This window comes from Canis lupus, chromosome 25, assembly GCF_003254725.2.
Source record: "Canis lupus dingo isolate Sandy chromosome 25, ASM325472v2, whole genome shotgun sequence".
NCBI lineage: Eukaryota > Metazoa > Chordata > Mammalia > Carnivora > Canidae > Canis > Canis lupus.
The window spans coordinates 11480390-11500479 of NC_064267.1; the positions used below are offsets into that span (position 1 = coordinate 11480390).

At 34.3% G+C, this 20090-nt stretch overlaps 1 protein-coding gene across 8 annotated transcripts in view; it reads right to left on the reverse strand.

Moving 5' to 3' along the window:
- Positions 1 to 20090, reverse strand: part of PAN3 (poly(A) specific ribonuclease subunit PAN3) — a 134843-nt gene that overhangs the window by 89094 nt on the left and 25659 nt on the right. For 6 of the 8 annotated variants that reach the window (XR_003142299.3, XM_049101442.1, XM_025462625.3 and 3 more), the window contains exon 5: positions 5947 to 6108. The exons of the other annotated variants lie outside the window; for them this stretch is intronic. Coding sequence is in view for 5 of the 6 variants with exons in the window: in XM_049101442.1 (XP_048957399.1) it covers positions 5947 to 6108 (162 nt within the window). In the remaining variant the exon portion in view is untranslated. The remainder of the gene's footprint in view (positions 1 to 5946; positions 6109 to 20090) is intronic. 8 annotated transcript variants of the gene reach the window in all.

Genomic DNA, 20090 nt, shown 5'->3' on the forward strand with positions numbered 1-20090 from the left:
TATTTAAACACGTCATTACTTTTAGGTAAATCTTAACTTGCAATATCCTGAGAAGTTAACAAAGCCATGCACTTCCCATCCTTTTATTCCAGTTGACACCCAATTCTTTTTTTTTTTTTTAAGACTTACTTATTTGAGAGAGAGAAAGAGCATGCACATGCAGGGGAAGGAACAGAGGGAGAGAGAGAAACCTCAAGCAGACTTTGCTGAGTGCATAGTCCAACCCAAGGTTCATTGCCACAATCCTGAAATCACAACTCCAGGCAAAATCAAGAACTGGACCCTTAACTGACTGAGCCACCGAGGAGCCCCTTAACACATAATTCTTAGGGGAAAGATGGGAACACAGTTATCTCTTTAAAAAAATAAAATAAATAAAGCATTTTTAAACTAATCTTTTAAAATATTCATGAGAGGGGATCCCTGGGTGGCGCAGCGGTTTAGCGCCTGCCTTTGGCCCAGGGCGCGATCCTAGAGACCCAGGATCAAGTCCCACGTCGGGCTCCCGGTACATGGAGCCTGCTTCTCCCTCTGCCTATGTCTCTGCTTCTCCCTCTCTCTCTCTGTGTGACTACATAAATAAATAAAAATTAAAAAAAATATATTCATGAGAGTTAGCATTAAAATGTGAGCCCCTAAAAGACAATTAATGTCACTGCCTCATTCTATACACACACTATCTATACACCATGTTGTCATGTATATCTGAATATAACTGATAGTACCCTAAATAAATATAAACAAAGACCAATTTTGGAGTGATAAAGTGAAACTGAAGGAACGGAAATTTAATATCTACTATGTGCTTGTAAATCTGAATCCTCACAATTCTGTAAGTGATAAAATATTTCAATCCTAAACAATGGTATTTGAACTATATAATAAAAACAAATTAAAAAATTGGATATTGACATAGAAATTGGTCAGGCAGAGAAATGGGTAAACATCCTAGGTAAAGACTGAGGAAGATAAAAGAGAATTTACACTTAGGTAAAATAAAGTATTGCTCAGGTGACCTTCCAGCTACCATCTGTTTGGTGTCTGGGCTAAGATCATGAGAAAATTACAAAATGGAGCAGCCCTATAACTTAACAACAGTGTCAAGAAGTAATTAACACTCTTACCAGGCTCAGAAGATTGGAAAATATCAAGAATACTTGGGCAATGTTAAACTCTGAGTTTTAAAAAAATGTAAGATTCTCTAACATTTCAAAAGAAATCACTACCCTCTATTCTAAATCAGTTGTGATAATAAAACTAAGCAATAGTAATATGGTAGCTATAATCCCAGAACCTATGATAAAAATTTTTAAATATATAAAAGTATTAGAATAAATTACCACAAATTACATATATTGCCTAATAAAAGGAAATTAAACAGTAACATTTGGAGACAAGATACATTAAGGGTACAAAAAGAGAATAAATACATGCTCAGTCTCAAATATTTACAATCCAATGAGAAAAGGCAAACAGGTAAAGAAACTTAATATAAAACAATGAGAAATAACTCTTTAAACAACACCAAGTATTATAGAAACAGTTAAAAGAAATTCAGGTGTTTAAGCAAGTATTCAGAGAAGGCAGTATATGAGTTAACTCTTGAAGGAAAAAGAAGATATTTTTTTCAGGCTTAGTTAACAATAGTACAGATGTACTAATATACAGAGAATGGACAATGTATTTCATATTATATGAAGTATGAAAAATTCCATCTGATTAGAATTTAGTATGTATGGATCATTAAAGAAAGATAGCCCTACATTAAGTAAAACAAGGAGATTTAAGAAAAATTATTCAGAAGATACCTTTAGGGTATAAACTATGTCAGTGTTAAAAAGGGAAAGAAGATGATATTGCAGAATTTTACAAAGATTAGAGATAGACAACATAATAAGAAAATCTCAGATTAAGAATTAAATAGACTTGGGCTAGAATCCTAGCTCTATCACTTATTAACAGTAAGATCTGGGGCACCTGGCTGGCTCAGTCAGTAGAGCATGTGACTCTTAATCTTAGGGTTATGAGTTTGAGCTCCACAATGGGTAGAGATTACTTAAAAAATAAAATCTTAGGGACGTATGGGTGGCTCAGTGGTTGAGGTCTGCCTTTGGCTCAGGGCGTGATCCCAGAGTTCCAGGATCGAGTCCTATATTGGGCTCCCTACATGGAGCCTGCTTCTCCCTCTGCCTGTGTCTCTGCCTCTCTCTCTCTTTCTCTCTCTTGAATAAATAAATAAAATCTTAAAAAATAAAATCTTAAAAAAATAAGGTTTTTCTAAATTGCAACTTACAATTTTTGTCAAATGGGTATAACATGTATTATTGTGGCAAAGCCTTAATATGATGACAAATAAATTGTCCAATGTACTGTCTTTCAATTAACAGATAGTCAGACTTTAATAGTTTCTTTCTTATGATAAATGGTAGAATGTGAGAGAGGATAGGAGAGAAGTTAAGATATGTAGCCTTAGTGATGGGACTGGGAAGATGGTAAAGTCATTAACTAAAAATGAACTACAAAAGAAACAGATTTGGAGGACAGAAAAATGCATGAGTTTAGACATGCCAAATCTGCAGTGTTAATGGGATACATATCTACATGCAAAGATATCAGAAAGTATAAAAACTCTTGAGTCTTGAACTCAGAAGACCGTTCTAACAAGTAACATTTTAGGTCTTAGGCATGCAAGGAAAAGCAAAGAATGAGTGAGCCAAGACCAGGAGCTCACAAGGAGCCAGGGGGTAAAACAAAGAGTCAAGATTACAAAAAGGAATGAGTTTCAAAAATAGTGAGGTAGCCATAAGTTTTAAGTACTGGATGAAACTGCTTCATTTTGGTAATTAAGGAGATCTCTGACAAACTGAGAGCAATTTCAGCAAAATTTTGATGGCGTCAAACTGCAGACACTGAAGGAATAAATGGGTGGTAAAGAAATCAGAGAAAAGAACAGAATCTATTCCAAGGGTCTTCAAATGGGAACTCCACATAGTAATGGAGACTTGATGGACATTATCAATATTTCAAAGAGACATCTGAAAAATAAATTTAGCTTTTACCACACTACGAAAAACTAAGGAAAATAATAAGTATCTTTAATTCTCTAGTTAGCATATTATATATATATACATATATATATAGACACACATATGTATACTTGTATGTATGTATTGAATGAAAGCATGAATCACTGTTTTACAAGTGTCGTGGTAAACAGGTTCTCTCATATCAGGAGATTCTTGATGGAAAATAAATAAAAAGATTATTAAGTACTAAAAGATGGGGGGATCATGGAGCTCTTGTAAGAAATCCAGCACTGAAGAGAATAAATGCAATTATGAATGATTCAGGTGGAAACCTTAAGAGAAAGTTTCTGTTGTTATTTCTGGTTTAAGAGTTTTGTTGGTTGGTTATCTTTTGTCTTCAGAAGTAGAAAAACTTGTTTTTCTGTGTTAGGTTGAGACTAAGAAATCACTGTGAAGAAATGTTTCCAGTTCCAGAAAGAAAGGTAATTAAAGATGACTGAGAACTGGATGGAATCAAGAGGAAAAAGGACCAACCTTATGAGTCCTGTAGTTATGCATGAGTTACAATCCACGAATAGAAAACTATGTATGCATTCTCCTCTAAAAGCAAGCTGCCCTACAGAAGTTCAGTTAACCAGTTAGGTAATTAAGCCAACCACAACTCTAGTTTCATAGAGGGTATATCACACAGAGGTAAAGAGAATTTAAAGTCTGACAAACAAGGGTTAATTAAGAAGCCTGCTCCTCTACTGACCACTATTTAACCTTAACCTTCCCTAACTTCTCTGAAGATGTTTCTTTATTTAACAATAACATTTCTCTCATCAGCTATCAGGAAGACCAAAAGAAACAATATATGTAAAGAGCTTAGCACAGTGCCTGACACAAAGTAAGCATTTAAGAAACAGAGCAATAATTACTAAAAATAAAATAAAAACATTTCTCTGACCTTAGGATTGAAAAGACCTAAGATTTAAAGGAAAGGAAACAAATGAAACAGGAAAGATAATGTATCTGGCTACTCAACTTTTATTGTGTAAGTTTTTTATGTGAACAAATTTGTTAAAAAGTATCATACAAAACTAAAAAAAAAAAAAAAAAAGGTAAAGAACTGATTCACATAAATAAGTTTTCTTACAGAACAAAAAGATAAAAGCCCCAGTAAAAACAAAACAAAACAAAACAAAACAAAACAAAACAAAAGGTACTGACATCCTTCTTGCTCTGCATAAACAGTATCAGGTACCCAGTTTAGGAATCCACAAATATAGTAAAAAGCATTTTTCAAAACTTCAACATGACTGATACTATGAGGTGTATTGTCCTTCCAATTTCCAACCAAGATACTAAGGCACACCTCATGTCCTTAAAGGAAAAAAACTATTTGAAGCATAAAATAATAATAGTAGTTGAAATATGAGATACTGATAACATAAATTCAATCTTTCGCACATTGACAAGTTTATCTGTTATAACTGTTTTAATTAAAAATAAAACATAATTCTAGCATATATTCTTACAGTAACCTAACGATTTTTCAAGGTATGCTAAAAAGAGGTGCCTCAAAAATTGTCACTAGGATAAGACAGGCAGTTGTGGAAAGGTCAAGAGGCTATACCCGTGCATTTATCAGTGTTTTACTCCACAGCCTCCAAGATGTCCAAGTTCCATTTGTATCTGTTCTTATAGTTAGGGTCCAATTTATTCTCAGACTTTCTTTTTAAAACTGAGAAGTAATTCTAACAATCCACATCAAATCTCTCTCCTACCAATCTAAAAAGACAAAAATCCAGTGAACTATATTGCTTTTTTCAAAACTTTCCAATGAAATTTTCAGTGTATGATTATGTGGACTCTCCCCCCGCCCCAACGTTTTCCTTACCTTTAGAAAATACTACAAAAATTTCCTTTGGGGCAGATACTATGTTTTGCAATATTTTTGGAGTTAACTCTTATTTCTGTGCCCAAGGCAATTTAAATATTGCTATGGTATTAATACTGAAAAGACCAAAATATTATGGAACCCCTTCATAACACAGTCAGTGACAGAAATAAAGCCAAGTTGTTAACTTTGTTATATCTTTTCTGTGTGTGGGATTATAGACTTTTGGCTAGTAATATATTAAAAATACCCATGTATACAGAAAGTTTGGGAAGAAAGATATTCTACTTCCACCAAAACTTAAATTTGGATTAAAAGATTTATATTTTAAAAAAAGATTTATATTATACCATTACCAACTTTCTAAAAATTAGAATAATTATAATCTAAATTAAAATTAAATATAATTCAAATTACTTCACAAGTACTTCAGAATCTTATTCAAAAGCTAGTTCTCGGGTTATAAAATCCATTTTCATTATTCAGTACTAAGAGTCAAGACTGAAATGTACCTGCCTTAATTCTGTGACGGCATCTATTGAAGTTGGTTTTAAAGCCAACACTTAACTAGTTTGTTTATATACAATTTTTATTTAGTAGTAAAAATGTACAAAATGTAAACATATGAAGCTTGTTTTTTTTTTTGAAGCTTGTTAATCAGAAGGCAAATAACTGAGGTTTTCTACAATAAATTTTATAACGAATTTTAATATAGTACCCCGAATAACTGTGTGTATTAAAAATAACTGAACTTAAAACTGTTAACAAAATCCAAAAGGGGAAAGCTAAATTTAATAAAAGAATAGGAAAGTATACTACAAGCAGATAAAGCTCAAAAAAATCACCAAACGAAATCATTTAAGTGGTTAGTGGGCCACTAACCTTCCTTTGATTTGGGGGGGGGAAAAAAGAAGAATCACCTAAGGATACCTAAGAATGTCAACTAAGCCATCCAATCTCACACCCACCACCCCACACAGACACAGAAAGCAGCCAAGATATTCACTTTCAAAAAATGTCTAATAAAATTATTTTTACCTGTAAATTGTTTTCTGTGACTCTGTTCCACCAAACCATATTGATGGGTACTCCTGATTTACACCTGTCAGCAAGGCAGCCAATAGGGTTCTTTGCTTTTCGTGCCTTTGATCCCATCGGAACTAGCCTCTCCTCCAGCATCCCCAGGCGATACTTCCTTGGCTAGGAAAAAGAAGGAAAGAAACCAGCCACTCCTAACATCCCCCACACTAATCTAAACTAACATAACTGACATAGATGATATCAAGAATGGTGGAATAGGAAACAAGTAAAATTTCTAAGACACTTCTTCTAATGTCCTTATAACCACCCATCATTTCCCACCCCCACCCTCAATACACACCTCCAAAATTAACCCACAGTCCTAACAGGCTGAACAACATATTGATATAAAGCAACAGATGTTTTAGAAGTATACATTATAATTCGATTTTATAAAACCTTAAATGAATAGAAAATTTATCAGCAAAGTTAAATGCTTTGCAAAATGTTTTATACTGGCACTTACCTATTCTCACTGCAATATGAAGAAATGCTCCAAGGGCACCAAATACAGGTAAACAAATTCTCCAAACTATACCTTTTTCTGCTCCCCATTTTGCTATCTTTTTTCCTACTGACGAACTACCTCCACTTAAAAGCAGCAGCTAATTCCTAAGGAATTAATTTTTAAAATTTTTTTTAATTCTCTGCACATTAGGTGAAAGTACAAGTCATTGTGTCTTAAAGTGGGCATTCAACTTAAGGTACTCAATGATATAATCCCAAAATTTTTTTAAAAATTACACAAATGTCATGGGGGTCTTATGAATATCAGTAATGTAAACAGATTGATACTGAATAGCTTTTCCAATAAAAGCATACAGTCACTGGCAAACATTTTTAAAAAGTTAGTAAACAATCTTAATAGCGATTGGTAGGGTTTTTTTATATGTGAAAGTTAACGGTAGTTTCCACCATTTTACCTTTCCTATTTATAGCAAATTTGCACTAAATTACATCTTTTATGGGAACTTATATATATATATTTCCCTTTAAGGAATGATCATTCTTGGGAAGGTTAACGAATTGAAGACCTGAAATATGAAAATCTATGTTTACTCACTGCTCTGTTCATGTCTGCTGAAGCAAATAGCTAAAATTAACTTTCTTCAGAAAAAGTGTCATTAGCCAGACAAATATATAAAATATAATTTTGGCCAATAGAGACAACCAACTTGAAGAAAACACTTCATTTCTAAATTTCAAAATGACCTTGCAAATAATGCCTATGGATATTATACTACACAAATTAGATTGTAACTACAGAAATGGGCCTCTACTAATAGTCTTTGATTTAAGGGGGAAAAAATTAAACTTGCCTAAGAAAGGCAACTAAACTACCTACCAACCCAATTATTATAGCAGTGGATAAATTTCAAGAGACTAAAATATTTCCACCTCTATGCAATCTTGCACCAATTCAATTACTCTCTATGTGACAAGCAACTTTTGTGGATGAGAATAAAAATGCACCTATCAGAACAATATTACAAACAAAATAATTTTAAAATAAGTTATTTCTGGTAATATAGCTCACAACAACTATAAGATTTTGACATACAGCAAAACTACTATACCTTAATTAAACTTTCACTAATTTAAATTTCTATTTTAGAAAATGTCTGGGCTAAAGACTATCCTAACTATCAGAAAAGTTCAATACATCGAAGAATATTTATTTAACAATAACAAAATAACAACCTGTTAAATAGGATTACTACAAGGGCACCTCAATTCTAGTCATATATTTGAAAGCAAGAAAATTGATTAAAATGTTCTTCTGTTTACTCGAATCCATCACAAATGCAGACTTGCTTTTGAGCTGATTATTACGATTAGCACAATTTATTTTCTTATAGCTGTGTACTAAATAATGTAGAAAAAGGCATTTAAATAAATCCAATGTAGCATTCTCCCTCTCAACAGCTCTCATTACATGTTTCTTATCTTTTCCAAAGAGGAATTCATCACTCTTCTGTCCACCCCAACCTTCAAATACCTAAAATTAGCCTAAGGCCTTTCCTCTTAAGTGGAAGAAATTCCCAAACATGTACCATTACAGACTTAACTTTCTTCAATAAATAGCCAGAGATTAAAATCTAATCTGAAAGTACAGCCTTCTATGTAATACTGAACGAAAAGACCTAAGGTATCAATACCATTGAAATTACCATCATAAGCAACAGAAAACAAAATGACATCTGAAAAGGGGTAATAGCACGAAGGTAAGGCAAAAAGATTACATACAGAAGTCTCACTGCACAGGACATAAATTATAGTAAAATCTCATCTGTAAATTAATCTCCAAATTACTTTAGCTATTATTTATCCCTTGAAGAAAAAAATGTATGTTCAACTAAACATCTAAGAGACTACTTTGTATCAGGAACTATTCTGAATATGTGAAATACAATGATGAATGACATATACATCTTTTCCTCAAAGAGGATATAATGTAGTAGGAAACCAAGTTCTGCAAACAGAACATACTCATGATATAATAAATGCATACATAATTAAAGTACCAATAGGGCAGAGAAGGTGATTACAATTCTAAAGGAGTAAGTGTGCCTAGATGAAGAGAGAAAGAGGGGAGATGGAGGGAGAGGAAAAACATGTATGTAGAGGAATACAGGCACTGTGGTGTTATATGAAAACCACAAGTATTCAGTCTACCTTTTGTAGAGGGCTAACCTTGAAGAGCAAAAGATGAGGCTTCAAATCAATGAAAAAAATAGTTCTATATCTAGACTTCATTCCATGGGCAATGAGGGAATTCCTGAAAGTTTCAAAATGAAAATCAAAGTGAAAACAGGCAGACAAATTCACAGGACTCTGACAGTAACCCAGGTTAGTGTTTCTCAACCTCAGCACTAGAGACTTTGGATAATTCTTTGTTGTAGAGGCAGTCCTGTGCACTGTAGCATGTTTTGGCAGCATCCCTGGCCTTTAACCTCTAGATGCTAGTAGCACCACAGTTCCAGATGTGACAACCAAATGTGTCTTCCATGTCACAGGGAGACACAACTGCCCCCATTTAAGAATCACTGGTGTAGGTGAAAGATGTAAAATAAAGGGGGCTGAAATGGGAATAGAACTAATAAGGTGTTGGGGAGAGACCTGCTAGATTAAAAACTAGAAGTGACTGAAAAATGGGGGCTAAGGAAATTGGAGAAGTCAAATAGAAAATAAGGAAATAAAAGAGAAAAACAAAATTTTATGGAAAATGTTTATTAAGCCCTAAAGTTACTACCCTAAAACGCTGAGATGTTATGATCCAAACCCCTCTACTACTCCAGAGCAAACAAAAGCAACAACCCTCTTCCCTTTTCCTTAGCTTTCAGTAAGCCTTTCCTAGACCAATCTTGAGAATGTGATAGTTAAAACAAAACAAAACAAAACAAAAATACAGATATGTCCCTTTATTGATCCTCCATTCCTGATAGCCTTTCCCATCCATGTATTTCTACTTATGGAATGGAAGCATTTGTAAATGTTCTGTCCTACTGGTAAATAATCAGCTAGTTATTTATCCCCTTCTAGTCAAACAACTTTTACTTTAAGTCTCAAGATTTACTACAAGAGTGAATATCATTCTTCACAAAATCTAAATAAACAGTACAATAAGACAGTAGCTGAAAATAGTTTTACTCTTTACATTGAGCATTTAAAAAAAAAAAAAAACAGGTTTGTACAAGCCTAAAGTATTCAAGGATCCTTTTGTATTCAAACTGTAATGAACCTATGAATCTTCTGGAGATGTTATTAAAATAAAGATTCTAGGGACGCCTGGGTGGCTCAGTGGTTGAGCATGTGCCTTGGGCTCAGGGTGTGATCCTGAAGTCCGGGGATCAAGTCCCACATCAAGCTCCCTGCATGGAGCCTGCTTCTCCCTCTGCTTGTGTGTCTGCCTCTCTCTCTCTCTCTCTCTCTCTCTGTGTGTGTGTGTCTCTCACAAATAAATAAAATCTTAAAAAAGAAAAAAAAAAAAAGATTCTGATTCAGTAGGCCTAGAGTGAAGCCTGAGACTCTGCATTTCTAAAAGGCTCCCAAGACTGCTAGTACTGCTGATCTGGTGACCACACTTTGAGTAGTCAAGTTCTAGAAAATGTCATAGAAAAGATCTAGGTAAGAAACAACTACTGGTCCAGACAGAAACTGAAGCCACCCCCTGAAATAGAGACAGAAGTTCAATAGTTCAACGTCCAAACTCTTGTAAAGCTTGACCTCGATACTTAGAGCCTTTAAGACCATTATTCATATAGCCCCCAGAACCCTGGCTCCTCAAAATATCTTACCCTGGTTCATAAAAGCCCTTTCCAATGGTTTAGATCTAAAGGAAATCCACCTTCATTCCTTACAATTGAGGGGAGTCTCTATGTCTGAAGAAAGAATGGTAAAAGCTAATTTTTAGGACTGTTTGAGTTCAAAAGCCTAAAAGTACACACTTTTTTTTTTTAATTCAGTCAACATTTCAGCATACGACTCTATGACCTTCTTCCTAGAAATACAAAAAAAGCTAAGATCTATTCTCTTCCCCTAAAAGTTCACAGTTTAGCCAAAGAAAAACCTATAAATGCCACACTTGTATAGTAAATGTACTTAAAGCTATCAAGCAACAGACCGATTTTTCAGTGCACAATTCTTTTGGTACAACTGCAAAACACCAATGCTTCTTAATACCAGCCATATGTTGTTTTATGTCATTTTATGTCATTATCTAATCAGTAATAAATTAGAAATCAAACTGTTATCCTAGTACAAAAAGTTTCCAATACTCTGAATTTTAAAAATCCCTTCTGAACATCAAAAATTGTGCTTTCACCTTTTATGTTCTGAAACAATGAATGATTTAAAGCTGCCATGATGGCTTAGCAGTTTAGCGCTGCCTTCAGCCCAGGGCGTGATCCTGGAGACCTGGGATCAAGTTCCACGTCAGGCTCCCCGCATAGAGCCTGCTTCTCCCTTTGCCTGTGTGTGTGTGTGTGTGTGTCTAATACATAAATAAAATCTTTAAAAAAATAAAATAAAATAAGTTGCTATGAATGACACTTCTGGATGATCTGCATTTTATTAGTCACAACATCTTCATATACTTAGAAAATAGTACAACATATATATGGATTATCACCTTTCAGACAATGCTAAGTAATTACATTAATTCATTACCTTTTGCTGTAATAACTCAGCAACCTACGTCCTGCCACTCCTGAGGATCTCAGGTCCACTAATGGAAATCTCTTCTCAAGAATTTACTATATATTAACTTGAAAATCAACCAGTATTTCTTTTATAACCCCTTCTAGCTCACAATGGTCTTCCATCAATTAATTAAACGTCCTGGTATTTTAGTATATTTGTAATTATAAGAACTAAATATAAGACTGTAATTCCATTAATTCAGTGGTTGATCTAAAATCACTAAGAAATATTGACTACAAACTGAATAAAAACATTTGAATTTTTAAAATAAAAAAATTAACTAATTTTCATATTATCATCAAGACAAGGAACTTCTTCCACCTAATTTATTACTTGGATTTTCTTTAAAAAATCTCCTACATCTCCTACTCCTACATCTAACTAATTTAGAATAGTAAATCCAGACTTATAAATCACTGTAGTGTAGGCTCCAATCATTTTTTCTCCATAGGTAATGGAGAAAAACAGGAAAAACCAGCTGCAAAGATTATGTTGTATTTTGTCCTGTCATTCATTATCATTAACTGTGGGCTTTTTGTGAAAACATATTAGGTTCCTTAAGTTTTCACTGTTCAAATAAAAATAAGAGTAGAATGCAATAAGTCAGTCAGTCTATGGAAAAACAGACTCACTGTTAAAGGATTAGGGGTAGGCAAACATCTGTAAACAAAAAAGACCTTTTAATTTGTGAAATCAATGTACAGGATGACAGGATGAAAACAGGATGGTGCTAAAACTCATCTAAATTATATCAAATAAAGCAAAAAAGGATTTACATACACACACAAACATATTTTTAAGCTCTATCATGAGTCAGTCCCCCAATGTTATCTGCATAAATTTAAGAAAGCCTACAAAGTAGTCATTACTTTAGTCTTTAAAACTTCAATAATGGGACACCTGGGTGGCTCAGCAGTTGAGCATCTGCGTTCAGCTCAGGACATGATCCCGGAGATCCAGGATCGAGTTCTGCATCTGGCTCCTGCATGGAACCTGCTTCTCCTCCCTCTGTCTGTATCTCTGCCTCTCTCTGTGTCTCTCATGAATAAATAAATAAAATCTTTTAAAAAAGTAAAAATAAAAAAATAAAACCTCAATATTACAGTGGAGTTCTATGCCAATAAAACCAAGATCAGTTGGAATACTCTTGCTAAGCAAGGTCACATCCAATTTCAAAAGAACTAGAACACCAAACTGCAACTTCTTTTATTCTTTTGCTTTAGAACAGAAATAGAATATAAAATGCAGAGAAATAAAATACCATGCCAAAGTTATTTTAGGTGAATGTGAATAAAAGTGTTTTTTTTTTTTTAAGTCATGGAAGTTATTTCCACAACAATCAGCTGTAATAATTTTTAAAGTTTTTATAAAATGTGTTTCCATACCTTACCAAAACCAAAGATCAGGGCAGCCCGGGTGGCTCAGCGGTTTAGCACCGCCTTCAGCCCAGGGCCTGATCCTGGAGATCCGGGATTGGTTCCCACATCAGGCTCCCTGCATGGAGCCTGCTTCTCCCTCTACCTGTGTCTCTGCCTCTGTGTGTGTGTGTCTCTCTCTGTCTCTTATGAATAAATAAATAAAATCTTTAAAAAAAAAAAACCACCATCAAAGATCATGCTAAAATGCCTATTCACTTATTAGCAAATGGTTCACTTTTTATTTATATGTGTACCCTTCCTTAAATTGAATCTGGAAATATAGCAGAGGCTCTTCAGGTCTGCTAAATAATATACTTGATATTACTCTACTATAATTGAACTTAAGGTAGTGGTTAATCAAAAGTAACCTCACACACATTCAGAAACAGATAAACACATTTTAAAATTGCAGAATCATAGGCAGTAGAAGACTGGAACCACCACCATTTGATAAGTAAATGGCACTATGCCAAGCACTTTCTATCCATTGAGGTATTTAATCATCATAATTCCATGAGACTGGCATAATTATAGAGCCACCTTTACAGATGAGAAAAGTGAGGCTTAAAAGAGGTTAAAATAACTTGCCTATAATCTCACAACTAACATAATGTCGGGCTCTGGAGTCTATACTCTTAACTATGATATTCTGCCTCCAATTTGAAGGAATTGGTTTCATATTCTGTAACACTCCTTTAACACAGTTCACTCTTAACACTATTCTAGCTAATCCTAAAATGACAAATACCAATTTCTAAATGAATCTCTCTACGAATCTAACCAGCATAAATGTGATCAATGAGAAACAAGAGCTACAGAGGTTCCACTCAACGAAATTAAATCAAGCAGCTCCCTGTTCCCATTTTCAAAATGAATGGAAAAAAATATTGGGAATTAAATAGAGCTGGGGAAATTACAGTTTAGGTTAAATTTAACTATAACTTAGGCTAGCATGTTTGTGGATGAGAATTCTAAACTCACCTCTACTAATTCATTACTGACTCCTACCTTCATAGGAAAATAATCACCAGTGATGCCAAACTATTAAGATCAGCTACTCCACTTTGTAACTACAATGACCAGAGAAGAGTAAAATGAACGAGTTACTAGTTCCTAAATCCAAGCAGTAAATGCACCATAGGTTTACTAAATTGTCATTATTAGGTAAGAATTAACTCAAAACGAGATAAGGAAAAGCCAACAGTATTTACACATTGTATATAAAATGCATGCTGTTTCAGTTCACATATTTAAATATGGTAAACCATCAAACACCAAACCACCACACACCTCTAAAAAAACAAAAAACAACAACAAAAACCCTCTAAAACAAAAATCTTTTATAATCAGTCAGGAGAACAAAATTCTCTTACAATCATAAATTTGGAAGATTCTTGACTCAACAAAAGCTAAGTGGTCACTGCAAACCAAGTAAACTCAAATACAGAATGTAGTCAATGGTTGAACTTTTAATTTGTTAAAACAAAATTTAATCTGTTCTTTCCAAAGTGTATCTTGATCTCAACACAATCATGGAAGTCCAAGCTGGAGTACTCTTTATTTAGCAGGAAAACAAAATTAACTCCTTCAAAGTTAAGCCCTTTTCTATAACAACTATCATATGTCTAAATAAGTTTGAGTCTAACATTGCTTGCATAGCATTTTAAAGAACAGGTTAAGACTGAAAGTAAAAACAACAGAAAGAATGTCACATTTAAATCTGACAATTAAAATGCAGAGAAGGTTTAGATCATATCCATTTGCAAAGTGAAGTTAATTACTATAGATCATTAGCAATAAAATGACAGGAGATTCAAATTACATGAAAACAGTCCCTTCAATTTAAAAATCACTGATTCAGCAAATAGAGAATTACCATGTTATTTTAACAAAATGAGCTTAATATTTTTTTCTTTTTAAATGTACTTAATAAGAGATCATCAGAACATGTGTGACATTTTAAAAGTGACAGCATAAATCAGTTGTGAAACTCAAGACCAAAAACAAAATGGGAGGAGGAACTGAAACATCTGATAGAAGAGGTATAAATCTCTAACACACCATGCTTACAATGCAATTTAAAAAGGATAGCCAAAGAGAAAAATGAGCAAAGGACATTAAAGACACACCAATAGCCAATTAACATAAATGAGAAGTTCAACAACACCAGTAATCAAATTTAAACGATGAGAGGTTTTTTTGCCTCATACAATGAAAAAGATATGAAATACTTTGACATCTCTGTGTTTTCAAGGTTGTTGGAAAACCAGCATCTATGAGTAGGAATATAAACGTGCAACATTTATAAAAGGTTATCTGTCAATATCAAAAGTTTAATTATGTATTCTATCCCTAGAAATTGTGTTTATAGAAATTTTAACCGAGATAATCACATAAATGGAAAAAGAAACAGGCATAAGGTCAATGTTTCATGTCCCTCATTGCATATTGCCAGTAGCCTCTCTCCACTACCTGCTTTTCCCCTTATTGAAGACTCATTTTATCTCTCATATTGCCTTCAATATAGACTTTTTGTTTTCTCTAAAATGTAAATAATTATCTATATCATTCTAGATAAATTACTTGATCTCCCAAAACTTTCATTTCCCAACTCTATAAAATGAGAAAAATAATCTCTCTAAAAGACCTGTTGGGGTGATTAATATAAAATAAAAAACATTAATTTATGAAAGAATTAAGTTTACCATATTCCCTGAAACAGATACAGAAAATCATTATCAACATAAACAAAATCAAGTTTCTATCTGTCTGCCACTACATTGTGAGAAATCCCCAGAAAGATTTTCATCAAATTTGAAGCATGTGTTTGAGAAGCTGACAGCGATGTGGGAAGAAGTAAAAAAAAAAAAAAAAAAAAAAAAAAAAGGTTGGAGGAAGGCCTGAACAACTCAAAGAAAAGATGGACATCCTCTGAGCAGCTTCAATGGGCAATTATAATACAGCCTGATCCACAGTGAGCCGCAACAGATATTTATTTATTAACAATAGTTAACAATTCCCAAACAACGCTAGAATGGTTTGGCTAATATCATGTATTACTACAATGATAACTACCATTTATTGGGCACTTCTGTGCTAGGAAATATATTTCATTTAGTCCCTGTAACAACTCCACATGGTAGGCACAAGGTATTATGAGCGAAAACAAGAAAACTTAAAGACACAATGATAATCAGCGAAGAAATGGAGATTCAATTCAGACTGCCTGGCATCCAACCCCAAACCCTGGAACTTTAACCATTATTTAGCACCACTGAGTTATTACTATTCTTACTGTTTGATGTTTGAGAAAAATAAAAATTCACCAAGACTGTATGAATAAGCTATAAATAGGAACCATAGGTGCTTCCCATAGGAACCTAGACTCCCAACAACTGAACCAAATCCCACAGAGACCCATATGTGTCTCTAAATCTACAACTTCACCTACATCTGATTTAAGCTGGGATAGTACGCATTCCCACATCCTGGCAAATGGAGATGAATGGAGGTTTAGTCTACTCCAATAAAAGAAGAATAGCTCTGTTTAATTTGTAATTCTGAACACAATCCTTCATAAAAACATTACTCACATTATTATTTACTCATGAGTAAATACTGATGTGGCTGACCTACAAATCTAAACACTAAGTAAAACAGTATTTGAGAACATCTACAAGAAGTCCAGAAACTGTAGTTTTACAAGTTTTATATTGCAATTTCCATAAAGATTTCAGTTATTTTTCAATATTTTCTCCTTTTATTTTTCCTGAGATCAGTATTTGATGTTCCAAAATAAACCTAAACATTGGAGGGGATTTACATTCCAAATGGTCTCTACCATAATTCTATTAATTTCTCCAAATTTACTTTAGTCTTCTCCATAAAAGAATCCTATTACAAATGCTCTCCAGTTTCCTTGTTGCTCCATATTTTGTTCCCTAGACTACAACAGTGTAAAAGTCTTCTTTCGAAGATATTAGAACAAAAATTTTACATGAAAAAATTTGAATGTCAAATTAATCAGAAAACATACAATGTGTGTCACCAGTAAATTCTGTAATAAAGACAGCTAAGAGAGGAACATATGCTTTTGAGGTAGAAAAGAGTGGGAAGGAGGTTCTAAACTGAGATAAAGTATGGAAGGAAGCAGAAAAAGTATTGCTAGTGAACTTTGACCTCAAACAGAATAATCTAGAACTGGACCTCCACAACCTACATCTCACAAATAAACCACCAGCAAATAAGCCAAATCCCTTCTGATCCTACTTCCCTCATCCTAACAGTTTTATAATCAAGAACAGAAGAAATAAACATGATACATCAGAAATCTCTGTCTCTTAAGCCTTTCAAAGATGTTAACTTGTTATTAAAACCTTAAAAATTTACAAAAGTGAAAATCTATTATCCCAATACTAGAAATAAAAGGCAAATGTCCAGGTAAAGCTGCATACTGATTGTAACATCATCGAAAGTACAACAAAAACAAAAACAAGAAGTGTAAATGGCAGGCACCAGAGCCTTTTTTGCTTTAACGGGGGGGTTGGGGGGGGTGGTGTTTAATAGGAAAAGGACTCTTGATGGCTTAAAAAAGGGCAAAGAAAGGCTAAGAAAGATATAAAAGGGGAAGCCAATAATGCCAAATACAAATTCTGAAGGCTTCTCACTCTGCTTAGGATTTGTCTGAATCATCTCAGGTTGCCCTGCATTCACAGCTTAGCAAGAATACCTAGCGAGAAGTCACAGTATTGATTCACTTCATTTATGCATATCTGTATCTCAACATCTAACTTTGTTATAAAGATGCTTTCTTCCCAAAAGATTCTTACCCAAAACTATCCTATTCTCTAGATCACACTTGTGATTTGGGGTTATTCTCACCTCTTTTTTGTTCAGGCCAGTTTGCAGCTTCATCTATCTTGCTGTTAAGGTTTCCTCACGTATTAACTCTCCAACAGATTAGCTCCCATTTTCACCAAAACTCCATCTCCAGTGTTTTGAGGGACTTATCTCACCCACAGAGTACACAGCTATAATTCAATTACAACCACTGCCACTCTTGGCCAACAACAGTTTTACACATTTTCAAACAATGGTTACTTTCCCTAGCTATAGTATTAAGTATATCTAATATAGAAAAAAAAAAAAAGTCAGTGCTTCTCAAATATCAGTTGTGAAAAATCACTTAATAATTTCCTAAATATCACAGCTGTATACTTAAATAAAGTAAAAGTGAGTCACTAGGAAGATGAGCACAGTTGGATGTTGCATTATTATCAAATTATAGAAATTTCTAAAACTGTACTTTGTTTTTTAACTTAACTCCCTATAGGCAGGTCACACACACTTTTACGACCAGCACTGGTCCCTGGACATGAGCAGTAGTCCCTAATGCATGTATTCTCATTATACAACTCTTCAGGAAGTTTTTCACACATCTAGCAACAAGAAAGCAGCTCAAATGGCTATGAACCTGTTTAATATTTGTTTTTCACATCCCACATTTTACTCCCACCAGTCCCTATAAATCTAAGGCCCTCAGTCATAGTCTCTTAGCTCATCTATGATAGAAATTAAGTTTGAGGGATCCCTGGGTGGCGCAGCGGTTTAGCGCCTGCCTTTGGCCCAGGGCGCAATCCTGGAGACTCGGGATCGAATCCCACGTCGGGCTCCCGGTGCATGGAGCCTGCTTCTCCCTCTGCCTGTGTCTCTGCCTCTCTCTCTCTCTGTGACTATCATAAATAAATAAAAATTAAAAAAAAAAAAAAAAAGAAATTAAGTTTGAGCAGCCCTGGTGGCTCAGTGGTTTAGTGCCACCTGCAGCCAAGGGTGTGATCCTGGAGACCCTGGATCGAGTCCCACGTCGGGCTCCCTGCATAAAGCCTGCTTCCCCCTCTGCCTGTGTCTCTGCCTCTCTCTCTCTCCTCTCTGTGCATTCTCATGAATAAATAAATAAAATCTTTTAAAAAGTTTGGAGATCCTATTTGTAATCAAGCAATACCTTCTGATTGAGTCTTTGCTTCTACATATTCCTCAACTTCAAAAAACCCAACTCAAAATATCTTTTCACCAAAAACGCTTCTGCGTCTAGAGAATTCTCTGCTACTTAGCAATCACCAGATGTTTAAATTAGCACTAATTAATATAAGTAGATTCATGTATTGCCTCTTCCACTAGATTTGAGAAAAGCAGCAAAAACATCAATCCATTCTTGTTAAATTTTCCACATAACACACAGTAAGTCTAAACAGTTGACTGACCTGATCCCAATAATTCACATACTCCTCAAGCAAAATGCAGCATACCTGGCCCAAGGATTGGCCCCACTGAGATTTCCAGAAAATAATCTAGCTACGAAATAGTAGTAGGTATGGCCTATCTGTTCTCTAATATCATTATGAAATAAAAGGTCTCTGAATAATCATGATAGCCTGCCTAGATCAACCTAGAATTATATTTACATAAATTTTAGTTACTTCCACTAAAATTGCATCATTAAACAGACATTAAGAATTACTACAAAAAAAAAAGAAAGAAAGAAAGAAAAAAATAATTACTACAACAGGGCAGCCTGGGTGGCTCAGCGGTTTAGTGCCACATTCAGCCCAGGGCCTGATCCTGGAGACTCAGGATTGAGTCCCACGTCAGGCTCCCTGCATGGAGCCTGCTTCTCCCTCTGCCTGTGTCTCTGCCTCTCTCTCTCTCTCTCTCTCTCTCTGTCTCTCATGAATAAATAAAAAAAAATTACAACAAAGGAAAGTCTACATATGCCTTCAATTCACAACATGCAGCATGTAATACTCTTATGCTAAGAGTTTTTCTAATACAAAGAAATTTTAAACCTCAATTCAACCATTAACAATGCAACCTGTACCAACATAGATTCCCAACTATACAGTCTGCTGCTAGGAAAAAAAAAAATCTCTTATGTCTCTTCATACTATTTTAAATATAAGTGAAAAGTGGCAAGAAAATATGGTCCTTCAAAGATACACTATGTGAACTCTGAATTTCTAAGTAAAGATTAACATGTATATACTTTCAGTTTAGAGACACTGAGTTTTAAAGATGAAAGACACCACAGCAATCATCCAGGCCACATATAGCACTTCATGGATATAAAGATTACACCCCAGGAAGACGGTCCAAAGTCACAAAACTAGAGATCCAGGACCTCAAAAATTGCAAGAGAGTGCTCATTTTACTTTATTAATTTGCTTCCATTCCAAATACTGAGGTCACATTGGTAGTGCATTTCCTTTTACCACTTTCCTTTACTAAAATGAATTTTAAAAGAATGGGCACTATATCCTCCTTTTTCCAATCTCCAGAAGTTTTTACTCTTTACTCAGAAACAAATGACAGGAGCTCTAACTCATATACTTCAACTTTACAGTATAGTCCATTAAACCTTCATATTAGGAACACTTTTAAGTGTTTATGTGCCATCCTAGCTTTACTTTCTACTCATACATCAGAAAT